Below are 25,959 nucleotides of genomic sequence, written 5' to 3' on the forward strand. Positions count from 1 at the left end.
AGTGGTTTTTTTCTATGCTTTTTACTTTACCATTTAATTCCACCGTTATTATTGGCAAATTTACGTCATAATTGTTTTATGAAATTTCACTAACAAGGCTCTATCCTTTTCACTCTCTTTTCAGATGATTCTATCGTGGCGCATATCGAAAAGTTTTAATTTAAGGCAGTGATTTTACACTTTCTCTCAGTTTTCAACCTGCTGCGTGCTTCCGGAGGCGAACGGGTGGTGGCGTAGCATCGCACCCCGTAATCGACAAAGGCTCCCCGGAAACCTCAGTGGCAGTGCACGAGCAAAAAAAAGAAGAAGCTCGACTCATCAATTTTTTAGTTACCGGGCTTTAGATCTCCGACGATTGTTACACTTTATACATTTGTATATAGATCTATTTATTTTATATTGTGCCTCGATAAGTGTTTGATAAGGGAGCACAAGTTCAGTTTTATTATTACATCCTCTGGTTCACATTAGACGGTGAAGCAAGCGTCGAAAAATAAATGTTTATTGCAGTGGTGTGCATTGTAACAAAGGAAGAAAATTAACATCACCGCTCGACAACAAGTGTGCTTCGGTTACACAAGTGTGAAAGAAGATCCAGTTCGGTGAAAGTGAAGTGCGTGATAAGCCGCCTTCTGTGTTGGTGGTAGTTGCTGACCTTACCGTTCGGCACACACCGAGCAAGGAGTGCAATCAAGAAGTGGGGTCAGTCCAAGCTGCCGTGCAGCAGGAAGTGATTAGCCCACGGAGCACCGTACCGGGCCGGTTTTTCGGTTCATCGTTTCGGAACGTGTGAAACCGGAGCAGTTGCAGCGATACACCTTAACCTGGTAACCACCACTACTACTCGCAGACCCAAAACATGAAAATGGTGTTGTCACAACGGCAGCGCGAGGAGCTGTAAGTTTCTGCTTTGTTTACTATATACGTAGCTTAGATTGTACACCGAGGTTTGTAGAGGTCGTATGATATTGTGTTGCAGTCCGAAAATAGCGACACATCAATGCCAGATTTAGGGTGTAACAATATGTGGATTTTCTCGAAATAATATTAACTAGATATTTATGAAAGCTGAAATTATGGGTAACATATTATGCTCTTGAAAGTGTACAAAAGATTAACGAAGAGCGATTTGAGTTTCCTGGATTTACATAAAGTTAGATAACATATCGAGTAACCAAAGTTCAGAAAGAGTTTCCTGTATTTCATGTTTTTACCAACCATGGAGTTTCAAGGGAATGAATTCAAAACACAAGATAAATTTGTTAAATCGAAGATTTTTCTTTACGCTGCGTGTACATTTATTACGAATCCAAAACATGTCCCACCCTGTGATGCATAGAAACAAAAACACGCACTAGTTACCCAAATATAAACAGATCATTTTGACGACATTTAACCATCCATTCCGATGAAAGGAAAGGATGGCTGAACTCTGTATGCGGTTAGAGCGGCAGACGTCGCGCTAATCTATTTTTGGGAATTCTTCTACTGCATACATGCAGTAGCAGCAGTCGGAATATATGTGGCACCCTATGAATATATGGTGTGGTGTTACTTTTCTATGCTCTGTTCATAAAAAACTTAACGATTTCAAATTAATCATGCGATTGCCAAATTTGGAACAGTCGCACCATCCCAGCCTGATTTAGAAATTTTAGTACATAAATGTATTTAATATTACTAGATATTTTTATCAAGTCAAATGCATTTTCATCCTTACATTCATTCTGGCTATGAATAGTTGCAGTGACCCAGATTCTTATAAACTTTGAGCACTTTTAAACCACTAAACAACATCATCACGGGCTGTCGGCACCGCCATGAAAAGTAGTCGCTTTTAGTCGACTTATGGATGGGAATATTTTCTCTCAAAATATATCGCTGCGATGCGACGACGACGGCGGCAAAGTGTTTGGATTGGCTGCGCTAGGGAAAACAAAATAAATATGTTACACAGTTTTCTACAGAATGTTGTGGGATGGGAATAAAAAACGAATTATACCAATGCCGCATTCAACCGTTGTTGCACAGCTGATGCAGCTTATGGGGTATGCAAGAATTGCTTTTTGGACCACTCACTACATTTATTGTGTTTAATATTTAAATTTATTGAAAATTGGGTTGTTTGGAATTGTAAACTTAACAAACGAGTGAGAGACGTTCAATTCTGTATAAGATAGAACCTTACCTCCATGTGAATCTATACCATTTTGTGAAAAGACTTCTTCATCTTCTTCTAAGGCTCTACATTCCAACTGGAACTTGGCCAGCTTTTCAACTTAGTGTTCTATTAGCATTCCGATAGTTATTAATTGAAAGTACTTGTAATGCAGTTACACTATGCCCAGGGAGTCAAGAGTTTTTTCCACCCGAAAACATCCTGGACCGGACCGTTCGAACTCGCCATCTCTGGATTGGCAATCCTACGCCTTTGCATGCAAGGCTAACTGGGGACCCCGTTGTTGAAAGACATTTTGTTGAATGACGTTTAGTCGAATTGTCGTTGGTCGAAAGGACATCACGTCGAATTGATATTTAGTCTAAAAATTAAATTTAGTTCGTTAGAGACGTAGGACATTTGGTCGAATGACGTTTGATCGAAAGGACACTACGTCGAATGAACATTTAATCGAAAGCAGATTTTAGAATGAAGAATCTTCGTACTTTTGGTTGAATGACGTTTGGTCAAAAGGACATTACGTCGAATGGACATTTAGTCGAAAACAGATTTTCAAATGATTTTTTTAAAAGAATTTTGAAAGAAAAAAATTTTAGTCAATAATAATTAAAAATCAAATTAAAGAATTTATTGTGGTGTTACAAAAATTCACATAATTATTGCTCCAATATTGACCAAATAATAATGAGTTCACGAAATTAATAAATAATAAGAAAACGGTAGATATTTCCTACAGGTTATTGACTTCGACGAACTCCTCTAAACAACTCACAAACAACAAATAATCTATACCACTTGGGGAAAAGACATTCAATGGTTTTATGGTTTTGGTAGTTGGGGGTTTGAAAATCAATTTTTTTTATGGTAAATATTCTTCTAGCCATACTGAGGTGCAAAAATAATAGACCAAAAAATGTCGAAGCTGTCATTTTCGTTGAAGAATCATCTTAAATGAACTCGCAGAACTGCAGTATGATCCCATTCGCAAAGTAAGAGATTTTCAGCTTTCAAATTGAGATCACTCTTCAAATGCATATTCCAGTTTTGATATTCCATCTCTGCCTTCCCCCTAATTCGGTCTGAGTTGTTTATGTTTTCTTTAACCGAAGCGCGCCGCTAGAGCCAGAGGACGGGACAACTTGTCGTCGTCATGTGGAAGAGTCGACACCCTAGTCGGACGGAAGAGTATAATTAATAGTTCATAAATTTGACCGCAAAACAACTTGATTACTCAAGCTGTACGTTCAACTGCTTGTGAAAACCGCACGGCCCAACCTCGGAACGTGTCGCGATCACGTGGATACGGTAGCATCCGGTCGTTGATTTACAAAGCCACAGTTGTCGCAACGCAAGTAGTATCGATGAATGAAATTTTATTAGCTCAAATTTCAATAATTTGAATAGTTTCTTGATTTTGTCTGCAGAAAGAACTGGCGTCCAAAAATCATACGGTGCAATCGGGTTACGGCGATTCCTTCCTTCTCGATTTGGCTGTAGTTGAACTCGGCAGGTTCTTCTTCTTCTTATTGGCATTACATCTCCCACTGGGACATTGCCGCCTCGCAGCTTAGTGTTCATTTAGCACTTCCACAGTTATTAACTGCGAGGTTTCTAAGCCTAGGTACCATTTTTGCATTCGTATATCATGAGGCCAACACGATGATACTTTTATGCCCAGAGAAATCGAGACAATTTCCAATCCGAAAATTGCCTAGACCGGCACCCGTCTAGGGGGCTAAGGAGGGCCTTTTTTTCACCTTATAAAAATAATAAATTCACCCATACAACACTACCATGCTGAGGGTGGCTGGGTTCGAGTACTGTTTCATTCTAGACAATTTTGTGTTCAGAAAGTATTTGGTCCATCTGGTCACATTCCGGAACACTCTGGAATACTGATATTTGGTTCATCTGGTCAAATTCCGGGACTCGCTGTCATGCTGGTTCCCTGTGGTAAGTGGCCACTTTTTAATCGGTTTTTAATTCTTGCTTGTGACGTGTCAAACTTCATGATTTTGCAAAACAAGTCGAGAACAAGAACAAGTACACAACAACACAAGAACAAGAAATGTTTTCCTCCGACAATTCCACCAGAAACTAATAACGAAATTTCTCCAGAAATATTTCCAAGTATTCCTCCAGGAATTTATTTGAAAATTCCTCCACGAATTAATCCGAAAATTCCTCCAGGGGTTTATCCAGATATTCCTCCCGGAATTCATCCGTAGATTACTTCAAGAATTCATCCAAAAATTCCTCTGAAAATTCCATCAGGAATTCACCCGGGAATTCTTTGGATTCCTCCAAGAACACCTCCGGAAATTCCTCTACAAATTCCTACCGGAACTCTTTCATTCCTCTTGAAATTTCATCGGAAATTCCTCTATGAATATTTTCGGGAACACCATTGGGAGTTCATCCGAGAATTCTTTCGAAAATTCCTTCAGGAATTCATCTGGTAATTCCTTCATCAAATGTTCTGCAAATTCCTTCAGGAAAAGCTCTGGGAATTCCTCCCACAATTCCTCTGGGAGTTCCTGCTTTTGGATTTTTCTGGAAATTCCACAGCGATTTTTTTTCTATTTAGATTTAGAATACTCTTGGAATTCCTCCAGAAATTTCTTCTGGGTATTTCGGTGTTGAACTTCATCCCAGAATTAAAAAACACCCTAATAAAGATAAAAAAATTCTAAAAATTCCATCCGCAATTTCTCTAAGAATTCTTTTGGGATTTTCGGGAATACTACTGGGATTTTCTCTACAAATTTCTTTTGGGAGTTCCTGTGGAATTTCTTTCAAAAAAAATCTCTGGGATTACTTCCGTAAATTTTTCAAGAAATTGCTTCAGGAAAATTTAAGTAGGGGAAAAGACGGCTTTAGCAGGTTTTATTCTAACATTGTCAGGGGGGTTTTTGTCGACCAAATTTTATGAAATTTGGCCACAATATTCTTTGATATGCAAAGAATGTTTAGGCCAAATTTGAGCATAATCAGTCATAAAAAACCCCTGACAATAATAGAACAAGACCTGCCAAAGCCGTCATTCCCCCTTCTTCTATTTCTTCTATTATACACCAATGGACGCCTGCAAGACAGGAACCTCTGCAGTGGCTTGAGTCTTGGAATCCGGGAATCCGAGCTCCTTAGAAGTTACCATTGCGGCGCAATGCCTTCCTCCGTTTTGTCACAGTGGCACAGCTGTGTCAGATGAAATAAACATTTCTCAGTATCTTCTAGTTGGCCACTTTTACCCCTTCAGATCATCTTCTCATTGTAAGCCACATGTTTCTCAAACTCAAACTGGCTCAGTCTAGTATGGGGAAAAAAATAATTTTGATGAGTAAATCATTCGCTGAAAATTTCGAATCTATCTATTGGTTACGTAAGTTGCCACAGTTGATTTGTTTTTCTCAGTTACTCACCTATCGGAAAAATCCAGTCTCAGTAGTGGAAGGACCAAGTACCGGCTAGCGGCGGGATTCCGTTTGCCTGGAATCTACAATGTTGGGGTGAGCAATAAATCAGTTGCAGCATACAAATACACTCCTCAACCTGACCTGTCGTAACCGCTACCGCTGTCGGAACCGCTGTCGGAACCGCTACCGCTTCGTTATTCCCGGGAGCCAGCAAAAACAGCCATAACTTGTTGTGGAGTCGTGCATTAGTACTATCGCACGTGTGCGAAAAGAGTACTCGGAGGGGCCGAAATTTCTTCAATATCTGGACAGTAGGGTGCTTCTTTCTGAGAACGCCGTTAGTAATCATCGCTTCACAAGTAGCAACCAAAAACAGCAATGAAGCATTGGTTCTCTAAACTACAATTTGTATAGGATTTGAGTACCTTTGTACTAAGTGTTCTCTGCTTGCTAGTACTCTGCCAAAACATAATCAATGTGTTGTTAGCCGACTTCATCTTCACAGCTGGCCAGCATCTTTAGCTTGCCTTTGTGAAAGGTACTGGCTGACTTTTGCAATGAAAAAACATTAGATTGTGAGTCGACCCGTAATGCTGGGTAGACACCTTTGCGTGGTGTGTTACGGGGTAAGATCTACCACGGTTACATTGCCAGCTACAGGCAAATCCTGACCCAACGATTACCTTCCTCTCCTTCCAACTCCGTGGTACTTATGAGGGTGTCGCTAAGACGGTGGCCTCTCGTTAAGTAAGTACTACATCAACACTTCCTTCCTCTCCCTAGTTATGGTGAAGATGGGCGTGGCCAGGAGTAGCAATCCTCATGCTTTTGTTATTTTTGTTTAAGACTGGAAGCAAGGATCACTCCACTTCTTGATTCCTGATAATATTCTCGATAAGAATCTCAAAAGTAAAACATGAGGATCACTAGTGTGCAATCTATGAAATACACCGTAACAATGCTAATGCTAATGCTAAAAAACATTACATTGTGAGCATATTCTTCGGTAAACGGCAAGTCCTGTTAGAATTCAAACCAAAGAGAAAAAATGATTGAAATAATATTCAAATTGCCTTCCCAAGTAACAATTTTCATGCTTGTTAGATTTATTTAATTCTTATAGCGGATTTATAACAGCAGTCACCATGGCTAGTTGCTCATATTTATTGGCGATCTTATCGCTATCAATAAACCTCTAGTAACTCTCAAACGTCAAATGCCGAGTGGTCTTGCTAGCAGCTCTACGGTTGTAATGAAGAGCATAATAAGTCCAATTTTCAAAACTTGTTCAAAGCCATAATTTTGGGTCGTAATGTGGTCAAATAAATAACCCCAATAAGAATATTTACATTGCAAAAGGGTTTATAACGGTGTTTAATAAGAACAACATTTTTCTGATTGAAATTGATAATGGCCATATTGAAAATGGAAAAGCATTTTCAAGTCAGTGAAATTTATCACTGGAATTTTTGATTAGACGATGTTTTCGATGCAAAAGACACGTTTCAAACATATCAAAACATAATCAAATATATTTGGGTGTAATATCAATAAATTTAGTGAAGATTTACATTATTGATGTTATAATAATTTGAAATTTATTGCCCAAAACTATTTTATTTTGCAGGAGCGTAGTGCTTAATCTCATTTTTGCACTAGCTTACACCATGAAATCGAGCGCGCATCTCATTTTCATGAAAGTACATTGGAAAAAAACTTGAATCCTCATCATGATTTTCATCAACACCTTAGTTTGTTATTATTTGTTTGCAAGGTTTTGTTTCTCTTTTTTCAAAGCAACATTTTTGACAGCTGCCGCAGCCAAATTCCCTTGAAATGTTACTTGGGTTACCTCTTGTTTGCGTTGGGATCCGACAAGACATAATCAAAGTTCCGTCCGATAATACACATGACCCCCTTAGGGGCCGTACACATATTACGTAAGCACTTTTGGGGGGAGGGGGTCTGTTGTTTTCTTACGTGTTATATAAATAAAAAATCATTTGAATGGAAAAATCTTAAATGGGGGGAAGGGGGTCGAAAAACCCTGAAAAATTGCTTACGTAATAAGTTTACGACCCACTAGACGGGTGCCGGTCTAGGCAATTTTCGGATTGGAAATTGTCTCGATTTCTCTGGGAATAAAAGTATCATCGTGTTGGCCTCATGATATACGAATACAAAAATGGTACCTTGGCTAAGAAACCTCACAGTTAATAACTGTGGATGTACTAAATGAACACTGTGAGGTTGTGAGACGACAAAGTCCCCGTGGGAGATGTAATTCCAATAAGAAGAAGAAGAACCTGCCGAGTTCAACTACAGCCAAATCGAGAAGGAAGGAATCGCCATAACCCAATTGCACCGTATGATTTTTGGACGCCAGTTCTCTGCGACAAAATCAAGAAACTATTCAAATTATTGAAATTTGAGCTAATAAAATTTCATTCATCGATACTACTTGCGTTGCGACAACTGTGGCTTTGTAAATCAACGACCGGATGCTACCGTATCCACGTGATCGCGACACGTTCGAGGTTGGGCCGTGCGGTTTTACAAGCAGTTGAACGTACAGCAGCAGTAATCAAGTTGTTTTGCGGTCAAATTTATGAACTATTAATTACTCTTCCGTCCGACGGGTGTCGACTCTTCCACATGACGACGAAGTTGTCCCGTCCTCTGGCTCTAGCGGCGCGCTTGGTTTAAGAAAATATAAACAACTCAGACCAAATTAGGGGAAGGCAGAGATGGAATATCAAAACTGGAATATGCATTTGAAGAGTGATCTCAATTTGAAAGCTGAAAATCTCTTACTTTGCAGAATGGGATCATACTGCAGTTCTGCGAGTTCATTTAAGATGATTCTTCAACGAAAATGACAGCTTCGACATTTTGGTCTATTATTTTTGCACCTCAGTATGGCTAGAAGAATATTTACAAAAAAATTGATTTTCAAACCCCAACACAAAACCATAAAACCATTGAATGTCTTTCCCCAAGTGGTATAGATTATTTGTTTTTTGTGAGTTGTTTAGAGGAGTTCGTCGAAGTCAATAACCTGTAGGAAATATCTACCGTTTTCTTATTATTTATTAATTTCGTGAACTCATTATTTGGTCAATATTGGAGCAATAATTATGTGAATTTTTAACACCACAATAAATTCTTTAATTTGATTTTAATTATTATTGACTAAAATTTTTTCTTTCAAAATTCTTTTAAAAAATCATTTGAAAATCATTTTCGATTAAATGTTCATTGACAATCTTCAACCTTTAAAAATCTGCTTTCGATTAAATGTTCATTCGACATAGTGTCCTTTCGACCAAACGTCATTCGACCAAATGCCTACGTCTCTAACTAACTAAATTTAATTTTAGACTAAATATCAATTCAACGTGATGTCCTTTCGACCAATGACAATTCGACTAAACGTCATTCAACAAAATGTCTTCCAACAACGGGGTCCCCAGTTAGCCTTGTATGCAAAGGCGTAGGATTGCCAATCCAGAGATGCCGAGTTCGAACGGTCCGGTCCAGGATGTTTTCGGTGAAAAAACTCTTGACTCCCTGGGCAGTGTAACTGCATTACAAGTACTTTCAATTAATAACTATCGGAATGCTAATAGAACACTAAGTTGAAAAGCTGGCATTCCAGTTGGAAAGAGCCTTAGAAGAAGATGAAGAAGTCTTTTCACAAAATGGTATAGATTCACATGGAGGTAAGGTTCTATCTTATACAGAATTGAACGTCTCTCACTCGTTTGTTAAGTTTACAATTCCAAACATCCCAATTTCATTAAATTTAAATATTAAACACAATAAATGTAGTGAGTGGTCCAAAAGCAATTCTTGCATACCCTATTGCATCAGCTGGCAACAACAGTTGAATGCGGCATTGTATAATTCGTTTTTATTCCCATCCCACAACATTCTGTAGAAAACTGTGTAACATATTTATTTTGTTTTCCCTAGCAGCCAATCCAAACACTTTGCCGCCATCGTCGTCGCATCAGCGATATATTTTGAGAAAATATCCCCATCCATAAGTCGACTAAAGCGACTACTTTTCATGGTACCGACAGCCCGTGATGATGTTGTTTAGTGGTTTAAAAGTGCTCAAAGTTTATAAGAATCTGGGTCCTGCAACTATTCATAGCCAGAATGAATGAGGATGAAAATGCATTTGACTTGATAAAAATCTAGTAATATTAAATACTTTGACTAAAATTTCTAAATCAGGCTGGGATGGTACGACTGTTCCAAATTTGGCAATCGCATGATTAATTTGAAACCGTTAAGTTTTTTTTATGAACAGAGCATAGAAAAGTAACACTACACCATGTATTCATAGGGACGCCATAAATACACTGATGCTGCTAATGTGCAGTAGAAGAATTCAAAATAGATTAGCGCGACGTCTGCCACTCTAACCGCATACAGAGTTCAGCCATCCTTTCCTTTCATGGAATGGATGGTTAAATGTCGTCAAAATGATCTGTTTATATTTGGGTAACTAGTGCGTGTTTTTGTTTCTATGCATGGCAGGGTGGGACATGTTTTGGATTCGTAATCAATGTACACGCACCGCGCATGCAGCGTAAAGAAAATCTTCGATCTAACAAATTATTCTTTTTGAATTTATTTTCTTGAAACTCCATGGTTGGTAAAAACATGAAATCCAGTGAACTCTTTCTGAACTTCGATTACTCGATATTTTATCTAACTTTATGTAAATCCAGGAAACTCAAATCGTTGCCTTCACACTTTTTTTTTCTTTAAACTATTTGCTCTTCGTTAATCTTTTTGACACTTTCATGAGCAATATAATTTTGAGAAAATCCGTACATTGTTACACCCTAAATCTGGCATTGATGTATCGCTACTATTTTCGGACTGCAACACAATATCATACGACCTCTACAAACCTTTGCTGTCTTGTACAATCTAAGCTACGTGTAATAGTAAACAAACGAAACTTACAGCTCCTCGCGCTGCCGTTGTGACAACACCATTTTCATGTTTTGGGTCTGCGAGTAGTAGTGGTGGTTACCAGGTTGGGTGTATCTGCAACTGCTCCGGTTTCCACGTTCCGAAACGATGAACCGAAAAACCGGCCCGGTACGGTGCTCCGTGGGCTAATCACTTCCTGCTGCACGGCACGATTGACTACTCATTACACTCCTTGCTCGGTGTGTGCCGAACGGTAAGGTCAGCAACTACCACCAACACAGAAGGCGGCTTATCACGCACTTCACTTTCACCGAACTGGATCTTCTTTCACACTTGTGTAACCGAAGCACACTTGTTGTCGAGCGGTGATGTTAATTTTCTTCCTTTGTTACAATGCACACCACTGCAATAAACATTTATTTTTCGACGCTTGCTTCACCGTCTAATGTGAACCAGAGGATGTAATAATAAAACTGAACTTGTGCTCTATCAAACACTTATCGAGGCACAATATAAAATAAATAGATCTATATACAAATGTATAAAGTGTAACAATCGTCGGAGATCTAAAGCTCAGTACTAAAAATTGATGAGTCAGCTTCTTCTTTTTTGCTCGTGCACTGCCACTGAGGTTTCCGAGGAGCCTTTGTCGATTACGGGGTGCGATGCTACGCCACCGCCCGTTCGCCTCCGGAGCACAGCAGGTTGAAAACTGAGAGAAAGTGTAAAATCATGCCTTAAATTAAAACTTTCGATATGCGCCACGATAGAATCATCTGAAAAGAGAGTGAAAGGATAGAGCCTTGTTAGTGAAATTTAATAAAACAATTATGACGTAAATTTGCCATAAATTGGAATTAAATGGTAAAGTAAAAAGCATAGAAAAAAAAACCTGAATAATCCACCTAGCAGTGTTGGCGCCTATCTCTTTAAAAAAAAACTTAAAAATATGAATGAGTGTTTTTAGCGTGTTTTACGCATGAAAATAGTGTTTCGGTTATAACTTCTGAAACTCGTGGTGGGTGACTAATGTTGTCCTCAGAGTCTCTTTCTATCATGTACTTCATCTTCGACGTTTTGATGACTAGTCCGATCTGCTTAACCTTCCTTTACATTTTAATATAGGCTATCTCCATCTTCTCAAAGTTACGTGCCATAATATAAATGTTGTCGGCGAAGCCAACTAGCTGAACGGATTTCGCGAATATCGTACCACTTGTGCCAATTTCTGCCCTTCGTATTACTCCCTCTAGAGCGATGTTAAATAGCAGACACAAAAGACCATCACCGCAATCAGTGCTAAGTGACCAACGATGACGAAAAAGTGACCAAATTGTGACTTTCAATTGCAGAAAAAGTGAACAAATAGTGACTTTTGTATGAAGTTTTGTTTGAATCGTGATCTTCATCGTAAGAAGGGAGAGGATGGAAGCAAGAGGCTAGTGACTGCGAAACTCTCATAAGACTACCGAGCTCGTCAACTTGGCCACAATATTCTTTGATATGTAAAAAATGTTTAGGCCAAATTTGAGCATAATTAGTTATAGAAAACCCCCTGACAATAATAGAACAAAACTCGTCATTACCCCTATCCAAGTTGGACGCCAGAAACAAGCCTTTTTGCTCATATCGTACCGCTAGAAATCGTCAAGATGTAGGTAGAGGATGGAAGATGGAAACGGTATGAAAGCCCATTTCCAGTTCTAGCAATTGATAGAGCATGGGAAATATATGGAAAGATACAAAGTAGAAGTAATGGAACGGGCCTAGGATTGAACCTACGATCTTCTGCTTAAGAGGCAGAAGTGTTAGACATATGATCACCAAGCCCGTTTACACATTTGATTTGGTTGATTTGGAACAAATGTTTTTATTTTGATTTTTTACATCAGGCAATGCAAAAATAATGACTTTAGTAACCATTTTCCGAAAAATAGTGACTTTATTGACTTTTGATTTGCATCCAGTGACTTTTTAGTGATTATCAAAATAGTGACCAAGTCACTAAAATGTGACTCGCTACCAGGTCTGCGCAATCTATTTATTTCAAATGGGCTCAAGAGTGCTCAGAAACTTGAACTACGCACATGAGCCGATCCATCAGCGTCTGGACCAACCTTGTCAGTTTATCCGGAAATCCATGCTCGTGAATTTTCTGCGGTAGCTGCCGATCGATTATCGATTGAATTTACGGCTTTGAAGTCGATGAATTTGACGGTGTGTGGGCAAGTTGTATTCGCCTCTTTCCTGCAATATCTGACAAACGGCGAAAAGTGCCTTATTATAAGGTAGAGTTCAGCAATGCGATTGTGCGTGTGTTACTACAATCTAGCTCAGCGGTTCTCAACCTTTTTCTTGGAAGCTACCCTTCGATCTTTTATATTCATGGAGGTACCTTATTTTCTTCGCTGTAAATGAAAACAAGCATAACTCATAATATGTGGAAAACACTGCAGAAACTAATACAATATAGGCTCTCAAAATGGTTTGAAATCTTCGTTATTCTGTGAAACTTGCAGTTCAAATTCAGATGTAAGACTTTATGACATTTGGAGCTGCCCACTCGAAAAAAAGCTTAAGCTTCTTAAAATTGGCCTCTTAGGCACGCATTCGTGCTTCGTGAAAAAAGCTTCTGATCCTCTTGAAAGGAGGCTCCAGGCCTTTGAAGAAGCTTTCGAGCCTCGAAGAACTTCCGAGCCTCTTGAAAGAAGGTGTCCCAGCTTCGTGAAGGAAGGCTTCCCAGCCTCTTGAAAGGGCTTCCGACCCGCTTGAAAGGGGCTTTCAGGCCTCTTGAGAGCCCGGAGCCTCTTGAAGAGAGGAGCTTCAGGCCTCTTGAAAGAAGGCTTCCGAGCCTCTTGGAAGGAGGCTGAGCCTCTTGGAAGGAGGCCCGAGGCCTCTTGGAAGGGGCTTCCAGGCCTCTTGAGAAGGCAGGCCTTGAAAGAGCTGGGCCTCTTGAGGAGGGAGGCTTCGAGGCCTCTGGAGGAGGTTTCGAGTCTCTTGAAGGAGGCTTCAGGCCTTTTGAAAGGAGGCTTCCAGGCCTTTTGAAAGGGGCTTCCAGGCCTTTTGAAGGGGCTCAGGTCTCTTGAAGGAGGGCTTCCAGGCCTCTTGAAAGGAGGCTTCCAGGCCTCTTGAAGAGGTGTCCGAGCCTCTGAAGAGGCTTGAGCCTCTTGAAGGGAGCTTCCGACCGCTTGAAGGGGCTTCAGGCCTCTTGAAGGGAGGCTTCCAGGCCTCTTGAGGGAGGCCAGGCCTCTGAAGAGGCTCCAGGCCTCTTGGAGGAGGCCGGCCTGGAAGGAGGCTTCCAGGCCTCTTGGAGGAGGCTTCCAGGCCTCTTGAGGGGCTTCCAGGCCCTTGAGAGGGGCTTCGAGCCTCTTGAAGGAGGTTTCGAGGCCTCTTGAAGAGGTTCAGGCCTCATGAAGAGGCTGGGCAGCCTCTTGAAGGGAGGCTTCCGGCCCCCTTGAAGGAGGCCGGCCTCTTAAAGGCTTCTGGCTCCTTGAAGGAGGCTGAGGCTCTTGAAGGGAGCTTCCGAGGCCTCTTGAAGAGCTTCAGGCCTCTTGGAAGGGGAGGCTTCCAGGCCTCTTGGAGGAGGCTTCCGGGCCTCTTGAAGAGGCTTCCGAGGCCTCTTGAAGAGGCTTCCGGGCCTCGAAGGGCTCGATCCCTATGAAGACGTTCGGGCCCCATGAAGAGGTTCCGGCCTCTTAAGGGAGGCTTCCGGGGCTCTTGAGAGGGGCTTGAGCCTCTTGAGGAGGCTTGAGGCTCTTGAGAGGCTTCGGGCCTCTTGAAGCGGGCTTCAGGCCCTTGAAGGAGGCTTCGAGCTCTTGAAGGGAGCTTCCGGGCCTCTTGAAGGGAGGCTTCGAGCCTCTTGAAGGGCTTCGCCTCTTGAAGGGCTTCAGGCCTCTTGAAGGAGGCTGAGCCTCTTGAAGGAGGCTCGAGGCCTCTTGAAGGAGGCTTCAGGCCTCTTGAAGGAGGCTGGCCCTCTTGAAGGGGCTGGGCCTCTTGAAGGGCTTCCAGGCCTCGAAGGAGCCGGCTCTTGAAGGGCTCGGCCTCTTGAGGCTTGGGCCTCTTGAAGGGCTGGCCTCTGAAGGGCTCGGGCCTCTTGAAGAGGGGCTTCCGAGCCTCTTGAAGGGCTGGGCTCTTGAAGGAGCCTTGCTCTTGAAAGGCCTTGGGCCTCTTGAAAGGCTTCCAGCCTCTTGAAGGGTTGCTTAGAGGGCTCTCTTGAAGGCTTCGGCTCTTGAAGGGCTACCTCTTGAGGAGCTTAGGTCTTAGGAGGCCAGTTTGAAGGGGCTTCGTAGCTTGAAGGCTGAGCCTCTTGAAGGCTTGAGCTCTTGAGCAGTTGAGCACTTGAAGCAATTGAAGAAGCTCGTTTTTTTAGAGGCTTCACTTTAACGAGCTGTGAGCTTTTCGGAAAAAGCCTTTTTTATTTATTTTTTCAGACTAAGTCAGGAGAGGAATGTGCAGTAAAATAAAGTCTTCTTCATTTAACTAGGTCCATGCCGATTATATCTAGTCGTATTATCTCTTATTTCGTTCGTAATTTGTGGTTTTACAGGCGGCCTTTTGGCCTGTGAACACCTCCTGTCTCGTCAGAGAGCCGTCGTGTCAAATCTTTGGTGCCCCACCTAACACCAGGACTTGGGCTTGTGCACTTTGAGCGGCATACGATCTCTTTGGCGGAGCTTGCTTGCGCAATATATGCAGCCTTTAATAGAAGTTTAACAGAGCCCACTGTCAAACACCACCAATTCCTACGCGATACTACAACTCGCAGTGTGTCTGGGAAGGGATCGTCAAGCTCTTGGACATAGTCCCTGCTGCCCAAAAAAGCCTTCATGCCTCTCAAGTTGGAGGCTTCCAAATCTCTAGATCCTAGATTTTAGTCACTCAACTTTTTGTCCTTTTGATTCTTTCTTTCTCCGCCCTTCATACAATAAACTGGACAGGATTCAATAAATTTTGATTTAATGATTGCCATGCATATTATGTACAATACAAAGTTTTTGAATCTACACAATTATAAAAAATGTTTCATGAATTTTTTTGTGTAATACATTCCCATTACGCATTTTGGTCGAGGTACCCTTCTAGGGTCGCAAAGTACCCCCAGGTACATGTGCCCCAGGTTGAGAACCGCTGATCTAGCTTATCACCTTTTATGTAGATTGTACATACTACTACTTCTATCCATCAATCTACGTACTACTTCCATCCATTCATGCGGGAAAACCTCCTCTCAAAACTTGGTAATTAACCAGTACAGTACACTAGCCAGTGCCCCACCACCGTTGTTTTTTTGCCAGCCAATCTCCTCCTGGATTTCCTGGAGATCAAAAGCCGAAAAACGTGAATTCATCGCGCGTGCTTCCAGGTTCTTCACCACATCGCCATCGTTGTCTGCCGTCACCTTTCGATCACCTCGCGCTCGTTCGTAAGAAGGCTTCCGTTTATGTCTTTACACATATCGGCCTGTGGCACATGGCCCTTACGTGAACGGTTTAACTTCTCATAGAACTTTCGTGCGTTATTTACGCGGTACAGGTGCTTCTTCTTTTCACGGTCTTGATATTCCTGCTGGCACTTTTTACTCCGGAAAATTCAGTGTTGTCTGTTCCGCGTGCGATTGTATTGTGCCTCGTTCACACCGTATGTTGTTTATCAGTCGTTTCTGTGATCCGAAGACACTGCACAATGGGAAATCTGATTTCAAAGGTGGAAAAAATTGATAACTTTCTTCAATGTTTGGCATCGGTGCTATTCAAAAGTTTTGAAAATCGTTTTTTACTCAATAAATAACCAAATAAAACATTTGTGAAACGAATTATTTCATTAATTTTGATCGCAAACATTTGTCAACATCTGTTCAACACTTTGAGTCAATAATATCAACACTTATCTGTAAATATTACTATTTTTTACAGAATACATGAAAATTGCACATAAAATGCACTTTTATGCTTTTGACCCCAAAATCATAAATTTCCAACTTTTACCAACAAATTATATTTAGTGCCCTTCTGTGGATCCACAGTGAAGAGATAAACACAATTTTAGAACAATGTCTTAAAGATAAAATGACAAATAGTTTGGAAACTCGCAATATATGGGGCATTAGGGAAAACAGGCTCAATAACTACATACAGAAACGTTAAACGTCCATGAAACAGCACTCACTGAATTCTTTGCAAAATTCCCTTTCGAAGCTCTTGATCTCTTCAAGTTGTTCGTGAAGAAGTTATCTATTTTTTCCACCTTCGATATCGGATTTCCCCATTGTGCACTGTGTCAAGTGCAGTGGTTGCGGTACTACAAATTAATCATCGACCCATATTCAAGAGATGCTGCGCCTAGCTGTGCTGCCATCATTGAAAGTGCTACTTTCAGCTGCTGCACGTAGCCCTAGGCTAGACTACCGTTTTGTAGCCATTCAATGTCTAGCCACGGCATTCTTCAACGAGGTAGTGGTCGGATTCTCAAACAGCACTCACTAAATTCCTTGGAAAATTCATTTTCAAATAGGACAAAAAAAAAAGCTTCGATTGGGTTTTAACGGTTTTCTTAGCCGAATAATTTTTCGGCGAATGAGCGAAACGATACGATTCTGCATGAAAAACTCGAGCGCAATGCTCTCCTTGCAGAATCGCAAGCAAGTTAGCTCGCGCATGATTGAGGTTTGGACATGATTCTGCCAACAATCGCATAAGCTAAGCCTAATAACATTTAAGCTATTTTTCAATGGAGTCCGCTTCGTATACCTCATCACAACTTCGATTATCTATCGGCATCATCAGCTTCCACAAATTCCAAGTGTTTACTAGTAAGGCTACCTGTACAGTACACTCACTTCGAATCAATATTTGTGAAAATTGGCCTGCAACCTTCTTTGTCGCTGTAATTGCTTTGAATATTAGCCTAAATTCAACTCCATCGCACCGTGTACCGCGTATGGCTTTTTCACACAAAAACAACAGCCAAGCGATAAACACATGCATGACGTGCAAACACATTTGGGAGCAGAAACCTTGAAAGTGCCAGTCGATAATCGACCAGAAGCCTATGGGATGGCTTCTCCGGTGCAAAATCGGCACTAGACAGCTGCAACAATTTGTTTGGCATAGTTGAATAATGATGGCGATGGTGAGCCTTAGTTTGAACCATTAAACAGATTTAGCACTGTAAAAAACATCAATACAACATTTTTTTAGTGTAGCGAAAAAAATATCCAACAGTTTCAACAGCGCTTTGTTTCTTGAAACGAAAGAGGACTCTATCCTGCAACCCACGACACGAGTATGGGGTTGCAAACCATTGCGCATTTTCGATATCTGGCTATAGCAGCACAAAGTCGGCCTTTTTCCACCGACAACAACAGGATCAGTAGGTAGGTGCGCATAACGTGAGTGCCGTTGCTGTTTTCCATCACATGTGTCGTTCCAAAGTCAAGTCTGATAGGCTACTGCTGCTGCTACCATCGCTCGCCCCAACGACTGCGAACTGTTGGGCTGGTTGCCGTTGGCCTAGGCCTAGAAGAACGGTTGTTTTCGTCCATCGTCATTATATCATGTTTACGATCGGTTAGTTTCGGAATCTTGCGCCGTTTAGCGTAATTTATCGTCTAATTGGCATTTCATTTGAATACGCCAACTGGTTCGACGGAATGGCATCTATTATCCCGTTCTACTTTATGTTTACATACGAGGAATGCAGCTTATGGTCAGCGTGAATGAATCATTCGTTCAAACTATGAATGCCATAAGAGTTATTTTTCGAAGTAAGTTTCGGAAAAAAATGTAGTGATCACTTATGATGCAGTTCTTCTTGAAACAGATTTAAGCAAATTGAAACAAATTGACCTTTGCTAGTCTTTCGTTCACCAATTCACAAAGCACCTTGACATAATGCTATTTTTAATGATGAATGAAAAATCTTTTCGCCAATCTACTCACTCTAATTCGCTGACTCTTGCACGGAAGCACTTGTACTGAGTAACGCACAGACATTGCTCATCTATAAATTGCTTTTGTGGTTTGTTATTTAGACAGAGACACCTGAACTGGTGCTTCATATTGTCGTTTGCATATCATTTACAACCCAGTTCGAGTAAAAAAGGCTATCGATGACGGACGGATTAGGTTCGCTCAATTACTAAGTACATACAGAAACCACACCCTTTAAGTAGAAGGCAATATGATTTGCAGTAATTCTGTCACGTGTTTTGCAGTCTAGGCAATGTAATACGATTTGCGATACATTCAGTTTCAGTGCAAGATTAGATTCAGTAGCTAATATGTACCAAATGGTCATCACTTCTAAATTATTTATATTTATGACAGTACGCATTGTGCTTAATTTGACGTTGAACCAGTCGAATCAAAACCAACAACGCGGCTAACGAAATAGACAGCCGGTACTGCTGCAGCAGTCGCTATTGCTAATTCACAGTAATCTCATGCAATATGCTAAAATGGATCACATCGGTCACGCAGCAGCAATCCGGCATCAGCCAGTGGCGTCAAACAGCTGATAACGAACGATGTAATGGAATACATTAACGTTTCCATTTCGAAGCTATTAGGAACCTCGTGTGACTATGCGGAACAACATGGTTCAGTGTTTATTTAGAATATCGCAGAATTGCAATTAATTAGATTTGATTGCGGTGCAGTCCTCAGATGGCCTAGTCGGTGAAGATACAGTACTGTATTATAAAAAGCACAAAGTGGGACATTCCATTTACGGTCCGGTCGACAGGATTCTTCGGGTTGGAAATTTTCTTTAATTTTCTGGTATCTCACAGACTCTCAGTGAGTGAATTTCCTGGTATGGAGAAGTGAATATTTATAGATAGATCATTGAGTTCAGAGAAGACTATAAGATTTGATTAACAAGTGTTCTTGGGAAAAATACTTTTCATAGTAAATGGTACTGCTTTCTAACTTTCTCAATGTCAGGTTCATATCAGAAAAAACATTTTTGACGTAGGACTACGTATGTCTTTTCTATATTGGGCTACACTTTGCGATTACGAAAATTGGAGACCGTCACGAACATATGATAGACTTTGAACGTTAATTTCTCAGCCGTTTCTCGATGGATTTCCAATTTTTTTAGACCATTCGATCAAGGATGAGTCAACGCTTCTTCGTATTCATCTGGAAATATTGATTTTAACTATTTATGATAGATAATTAATAAAACGGAATGGGCTTTTTCGGCATGGAGTCTTTGGAGGGAAGCTGTATGCCGAAAAAACCCCATTCCGTTGTACACAAATCAGTCGATTACAATCATGGATAATTAATAAAACAAAATTTAGGAATAGGTAAACCAACCAATCACGTTCATCAAAATCAAGCTACTTGTGGGTTTGAATCTAATCCTCAGTTCGAACAAGATTTTACGCAGAGCGGACACAGCAGCGCTTAACGGAAAACCATTGCATTGGTGGTGGTCGTCGGCCTGTTGCTGCAGATCATTCAACCTCAATGAACCAACATTTTATGTGACGAAAGGGTTGACTGTTAGAACTGTTGCGATCCCGCGCCTCCAGTGGCAATACTGGAAATTTATTCCAAATTGAGGCGAATTAGCGAAAAGTCATCGAGTGGCAGTTGGACAGTAACAGCACGAAGTGAAATTTCAACGCAAAGATTCCGAAAATCATTTGGTTGCAGTTAGTTATTGGAAATCCGAGTAGCACCAATTTGGTTGCAGCAACTCATAAATGACAGGATTTGGTCATACATATGTCACAGTAACTCATTTATGACAAGTGTGCTACTTGGGAAGGGAAAAGAAAATTGATTCTTCTCAGGACCACCATTTCCTGGAAAGAAACGGTTGATTGCAAAAATGGATTGTCTCGTTGGCATCGGCGTTTGGCGTGGTATCCAGAGTAGAAGATAATGGCTCATCAACAGTAAAACGTGATATTGATAACAAAACATGATATTAACTTGTTTGAAATAAGAGTAAAATAACAAGCAAAATTACAAAAATTGCACGAAATATCATAAAAATATCAGGTTTGCCATTAACAGAACTTATCAATATCTTGAGCTATTAGTTTGTTCTTGTTAATGCAAAACACGATATTTTTATGATATTCAATGCAATTTTTATTATTCATGTTATTACTCTTATTCAACAATGTCTTTATTTTGTTAATATCAGTTTCTCCGGTAACGCTGTTGTCAGTGATTCCAACCATTCAAATTTATTGCATCATCACCCTCCGACGCGCGCTTGTGATACTGCTACCGAAGCGCAACTTTCTGTCATTTGGCAATGATTAATTTTGCACTTTGAAGAAAATTCTCGGATCTACCTTCCATTGTGTGAAATAATGGTCCAGCAAAGAACCGATATATTTCCAATAATACGACTTTTCAATCCCTAAGCAGCAACAAAACAAAACCAGAATCTCGCAATGGAATTTTATTTTACTGCTACTGATGCTATCCATTCGAACATATTTATTACATCATCTCCCTCCAACCCGCGCTTCCTAATAGAAACAATACCAAACAATCTTGCTATAAAGTTTACTTTCCATAACGACAACAAATCGATGAAGACGCCACCTTAGTGGAAATTATTTACAGCAACCAACCATCGGCGATCGTCGCTCGAACCGACAGATGCCAAGCGATAATGTTTTGTAATATGAAGAAACTTCATCTTGGATCAAATTTCTGATGTTACTCTTCTAACAATACGTATTTTGGATAACTAACAGCTCATAACCAAATTCAGCCATAAATGGTAAGTGGTTGACCGAAGGGCCCTTCAACTTTGATTTTGAACAATTTGTTTTTTTTTATAGAATTTAATAGTATTTTTATAGTTATATCTATTTTATCCTTTATGAGGAATTATATTTGATTTTAGAATTCGATAACCTGACTACTATATGTTACATTGAAAATTTGATAACCTAGATTGGAACTATCGTCCAAATAACGGCCTGGTCCGAGGCTAATCAACGGGCCCTAAACCGATCGTTGCACTCACCAAAACGCTCGTGAAGTGTGAATACCAGCCAGACGGTGGACCTCAGGTGTTCGTGTGCTGGGAGGGGTGTTGAACTGTTGAGGATCATCATCAGAACTTGTTTTGAACTCGTTGGAGTTTTAGATGATGAGTTTTTGCGCAGCTCTCCCAGACCGGCATGCCGTATTCGATCACGGAGAGGATGATTTGCTTGAGACTGCAAGCTTTTTTCAGGGACGATGACGACCGACGGTTTATCAAAGACTAGTTTCAACAAAACGTTACACTTCGTCGATCTTGTCAACCTGTTGACGGAAAATAGGCTTGCTGTCGAGGTCAAGCCAAGGTAGTGGCCTCATTGGCTCAATTCCACAGTCGTGCCATTGAGGATGTTTTACAGTCAGCGGATGTTTGGAGATTTAATGGAGAAAATGATGGCGATCTTCCAGGCATCCAGGCCTCGTTGGGTTTTGCCACTGGCGCTCTGATCACTCTACCGTTGTAGACGATGGAGGTGTCATCTGCGAACAGAGACAGAATGCCGCCTTCTGGAGGTTCTGGCATGTTGGAGGTGACCAGATTGAAAAGCAGGGGCCGAGGATACTGACCTGGGGGACGCCTGCGACGATGTTGTGCGCATTGGAGCTCGCTCCGCTAATTGATACCCGGAATGTCCTTACCGACAGAGTTTGGCGATTTGTTGCAGTTTGTACACCAGGCCATCCTGCCATACATTGTCGAATGCCTTCTCGGCGTCGAATAAGGCCATGGCGGATGCTTCATAGATAGAATTGTTCGGTCTGAGGACGTTAATAACTCGGGTCAGTTGATGTACGGTTGATCGACCGCGTCGTAAACCAAACTGTTCCTCGAGCAAGATGTTGAGATTTTCGGCAGCCTCCAGTAACCGGTGATGAATAGCTTTTTCGACTAGTTCGGATAACCCTGAGAGAAGGCTGATGGGATGATAACTTTTGGCGGAGGAAGGATCCTTCCCAGGCTTACGGTCGTGGATGATTTTCAGGACGATGGAAAGAAGCTGAGCCGGAGGCACTGATTAAAGATCAGCGAAAGGTGCTCAAAGAACGGAGCACTCATGTGTTTGAGCTCGAGATTCAAAATGTAATCGAAACTTGGAGCCTTCAAGTTCTTCGATGATTTGATATAGGCCGTCAATTCGCCAGCTGAGATCTCCAACGCCTCCTAAAAGTGGTTGGGAATAAGATGGATGTTATTAGCATTCTCGTTAACAGCTGCTTCATCTGGTTTGACGATGTTCTGTCCAAGATTGTGTGAGCTGACAAAGTGACGACCTATTTCGGCGACCTTCTCAGCAGGAGTTGGTGGAATGGGTCAAAGGTGGAAGTAATGGTATCGCTCGTCGGGGTGCCGGGTTAACCGGAAAGTTCGCCTCGTTGAAAGCAGGAACACGGTTCTTTTTCGGCAGGGTCCTGGTGGAGGCCTTCTTCCTGATTTCCAAATACGCCGTCCGCTTTGGACAGTCCTTGGTTGTAGACCGATGTTTGTCACCGCAGTTGCGCATTCAGAATCGCAGTGATATTCGCCACACTTGTTGCAACTCGGCTTCATGTTGCAGTTTCTGGTGCCGTGCCGTCATGAGTGTAGTACCCATACTTGTGGACCTCGAGGAACTTCACAACGGATTGATGATGGTCTTTGTTTGCCGGCAACACTTTAACAGAGCCGAAAAGTAGATTTCAGCCTCTTAGCAATCAGTTGGCAAATCTTCGGGCGCAAATTTGGCGGATTGCCCTTCACAAACACTGCTACGATTGCTGCTTCTTTCTCTTTCGGCGGATTCGGCAGATTCGACCGGCATCATCAAGTGGCAACGGCGAGAACACGTTGCTATGCAAAGGCTGCTTGGAGGAGTTACCCACGCCTCCAAGAGCAGTGCACTTTGTCACCTTTCCCACGACCGAATTGGCAACCTAGTCTCCCATGACGGGACCGGGAGAAAATAACGCGAACGCAGAAGCGAAAACGTAAATAGCTAACGAACGAGAAAAACACTTTGAAAAAAATGCGCGAGCAAAAAGCACGTCCGTACGCGCTGCTGTCACGAACTGGAATGAGCTCCGATCAAAATCGCGCCGGTAAGCAGCTGTCTTGTATCTAATAAAGTAATCTCATTAGCCCCGCCCCTTCATTAATCGTTATGAGTGCATATTATATTTACGGGCGGCGCTAATAAATACAAGAAAGCTGCTTTTTGATCATCTAGCATGCTTAAAACTGGTGACTAAAGCTTCCAAACTAGAAGAAAAGAAGGTCCTGACAAACTATGTTTCCATTAGAGCGAAATCAAGGTTCAAAGAAAAAACCGGTGAAGATGTTCCACATGTGGCAGTTTTCCCATTAAGAAAAAGCTATCAAAATACAACAGACATGACCATGTGTTTACTGATGGATCAGTCGATGAAGGAGGACATGTTGGGCTTGGAATATTCGGTTGTGGTGAGGAAAAGCATGGTAGCCTGCCTGTTGGAAGTACCATTTTCTCGGCGGAGGCGAAGGCTTTATGCTTGGCAATGTAATCCATTGATCACGATAGGGAAACGGTTATATTCAGTGGTGTGTCTGCAAGCGAAGCAAACAGCAAAGACCACCCATGGATTAGAGCGGTTCAATTGGAAATGATGAGAAGATACGTCGTGATTTGCTGGATACCAGGACATGCAGGAATTATCGGTAATGAGAGAGCTGATGTTCTGGCTAATACGGGAAGAATGGCTGAAATCATGGATCAACACCTTCCGGCCAATGATAGAATATCATGAATATCAGAATGAACATGGAAAAATAAAGTAAGGTAGTTTAAGATAAGAAAAATAAAAAAAAATGATGAAAGGGAAGGGAACAGTGCAAAAATATTATAAAATTCAATGGGTTATGAAGCGGAAAGGGAACAGTGAAAAAAAGCAATAAAAAAAATATAAAAATCAAAAAATCAAAAACAAAAATGCGGTGAAGCGGGAAAGGAACAGTGAATCAATCCCGGAAGGAATTCTAAACGATTTCCGGATGGAATTCTTAACGAATTCCGGAAGGAATTCTAAAAGAAATTCGGAAGGAATTCTAAACGAATTCCGGAAGGAATTCTAAACGAATTCCAAAAGGAATTCTAAACGAATTCGGAAAATTCTAAACAATTCGGAAGAATTCTAAACGAATTCGGAAGAATTCTAAACGAATTCGGAAGGAATTCTAGAACAATTCCGGAAGGAATTCTAAACGTTCGGAAGGAATTACAATTCGGAGATTCTAAACGAATTCGGAAGGAATTCTAAAGCAATTCGGAAGGAATTCTAAGATTCCGGAAGGAATTCTAAACGAATTCCGGAAGGAATTCTAAACAATTCGGAAGGAATTCTAGTCGGAAGAAATTCTAAGACAATTCCGGAAGGAATTCACATGAATCGGAAGGAATTCTACGAATTCCGGAAGAATTCTAAACGAATCCGGAAGGAATTCTAACAGATTCGGAAGAGATTCTAAACGAATTCGGAAGGAATTCTAAACGAATTCGAGGAATTCTGGAGTGGAAGATTCTAAACAATTCGAGGAATTCGAAGAGAGAGAATTCTAAACGAATTCGGAAGGAATTCTAAACAATTCGGAAGGAATTCTAGAACGAGTTCGAGGAATTCTAAACCAATTCTGGAAGGAATTCTAAACGTTCGGAAGAATTCTAAACAGATCCGGAAGAATTCTGAACTTAATTCAGGAAGGAATTCTGAAGACGAATTCGGAAGAATCTAAAATCTAGAATTCCGGAAGGAATTCTAAACGAATTCGGAAGGAATTCTAAACGAATTCGGAAGGAATTCTAAACGGAATCCGGAAGGAATTCTAAAACAATCCGGAAGGAATTCTAAACAATTCCGGAAGAATTCTAAACGAATTCGGAAGGAATTCTAAACGAATTCCGGAAGGAATTCTAAACAGGAATTCCGGAAAATTCTAAACGGAAGATTCAGGAAGAATTCAACCGAACCGGAAGGAATTCTAAACGAATCCGGAAGGAATTCTAAACGAATTCGGAAGGAATTCTAAACGAATTCGGAAGGAATTCTAAACGAATTCCGAAGGAATTCTAAACAGTTCGGAAGGAATTCTAAACCAATTCGGAAAATTCTAACTAATTCCGGAAGGAATTCTAAACGAATCGGAAGGAATTCTAAACGAATGTCGGAAGGAATTCTAAACGGGTCTCGGAAGGAATTCTAAACGAATTCCGGAAGGAATTCAACGAATTCCGGAGAATTCTAAACGTTCGAGAATTCTAAACAGATCCGGAAGGATTCTACAATTCGGAAGGAATTCTAACGAATCGGAAGATTCTAGAATGGCAGGATTCGAGGAAGGAATTCTCAACGGGAATCGGAAGGAATTCTAAAACGAATT

General features: G+C 41.1%; 1 protein-coding gene across 2 annotated transcripts in view; it reads left to right on the top strand.

Moving 5' to 3' along the window:
• Nucleotides 1-25,959, top strand: part of LOC134224795 (lissencephaly-1 homolog) — a 271,084-nt gene that overhangs the window by 122,287 nt on the left and 122,838 nt on the right. For both annotated transcript variants that reach the window (XM_062704376.1, XM_062704377.1), the window contains exon 2: nucleotides 125-897. In XM_062704376.1, coding sequence (XP_062560360.1) covers nucleotides 860-897 — 38 coding nt within the window. In that variant the 5' untranslated portion in view covers nucleotides 125-859. The remainder of the gene's footprint in view (nucleotides 1-124; nucleotides 898-25,959) is intronic.

The sequence above is a fragment of the Armigeres subalbatus genome, chromosome 3 (genome assembly GCF_024139115.2).
Source record: "Armigeres subalbatus isolate Guangzhou_Male chromosome 3, GZ_Asu_2, whole genome shotgun sequence".
Classification (NCBI taxonomy): Eukaryota; Metazoa; Arthropoda; class Insecta; order Diptera; family Culicidae; genus Armigeres; species Armigeres subalbatus.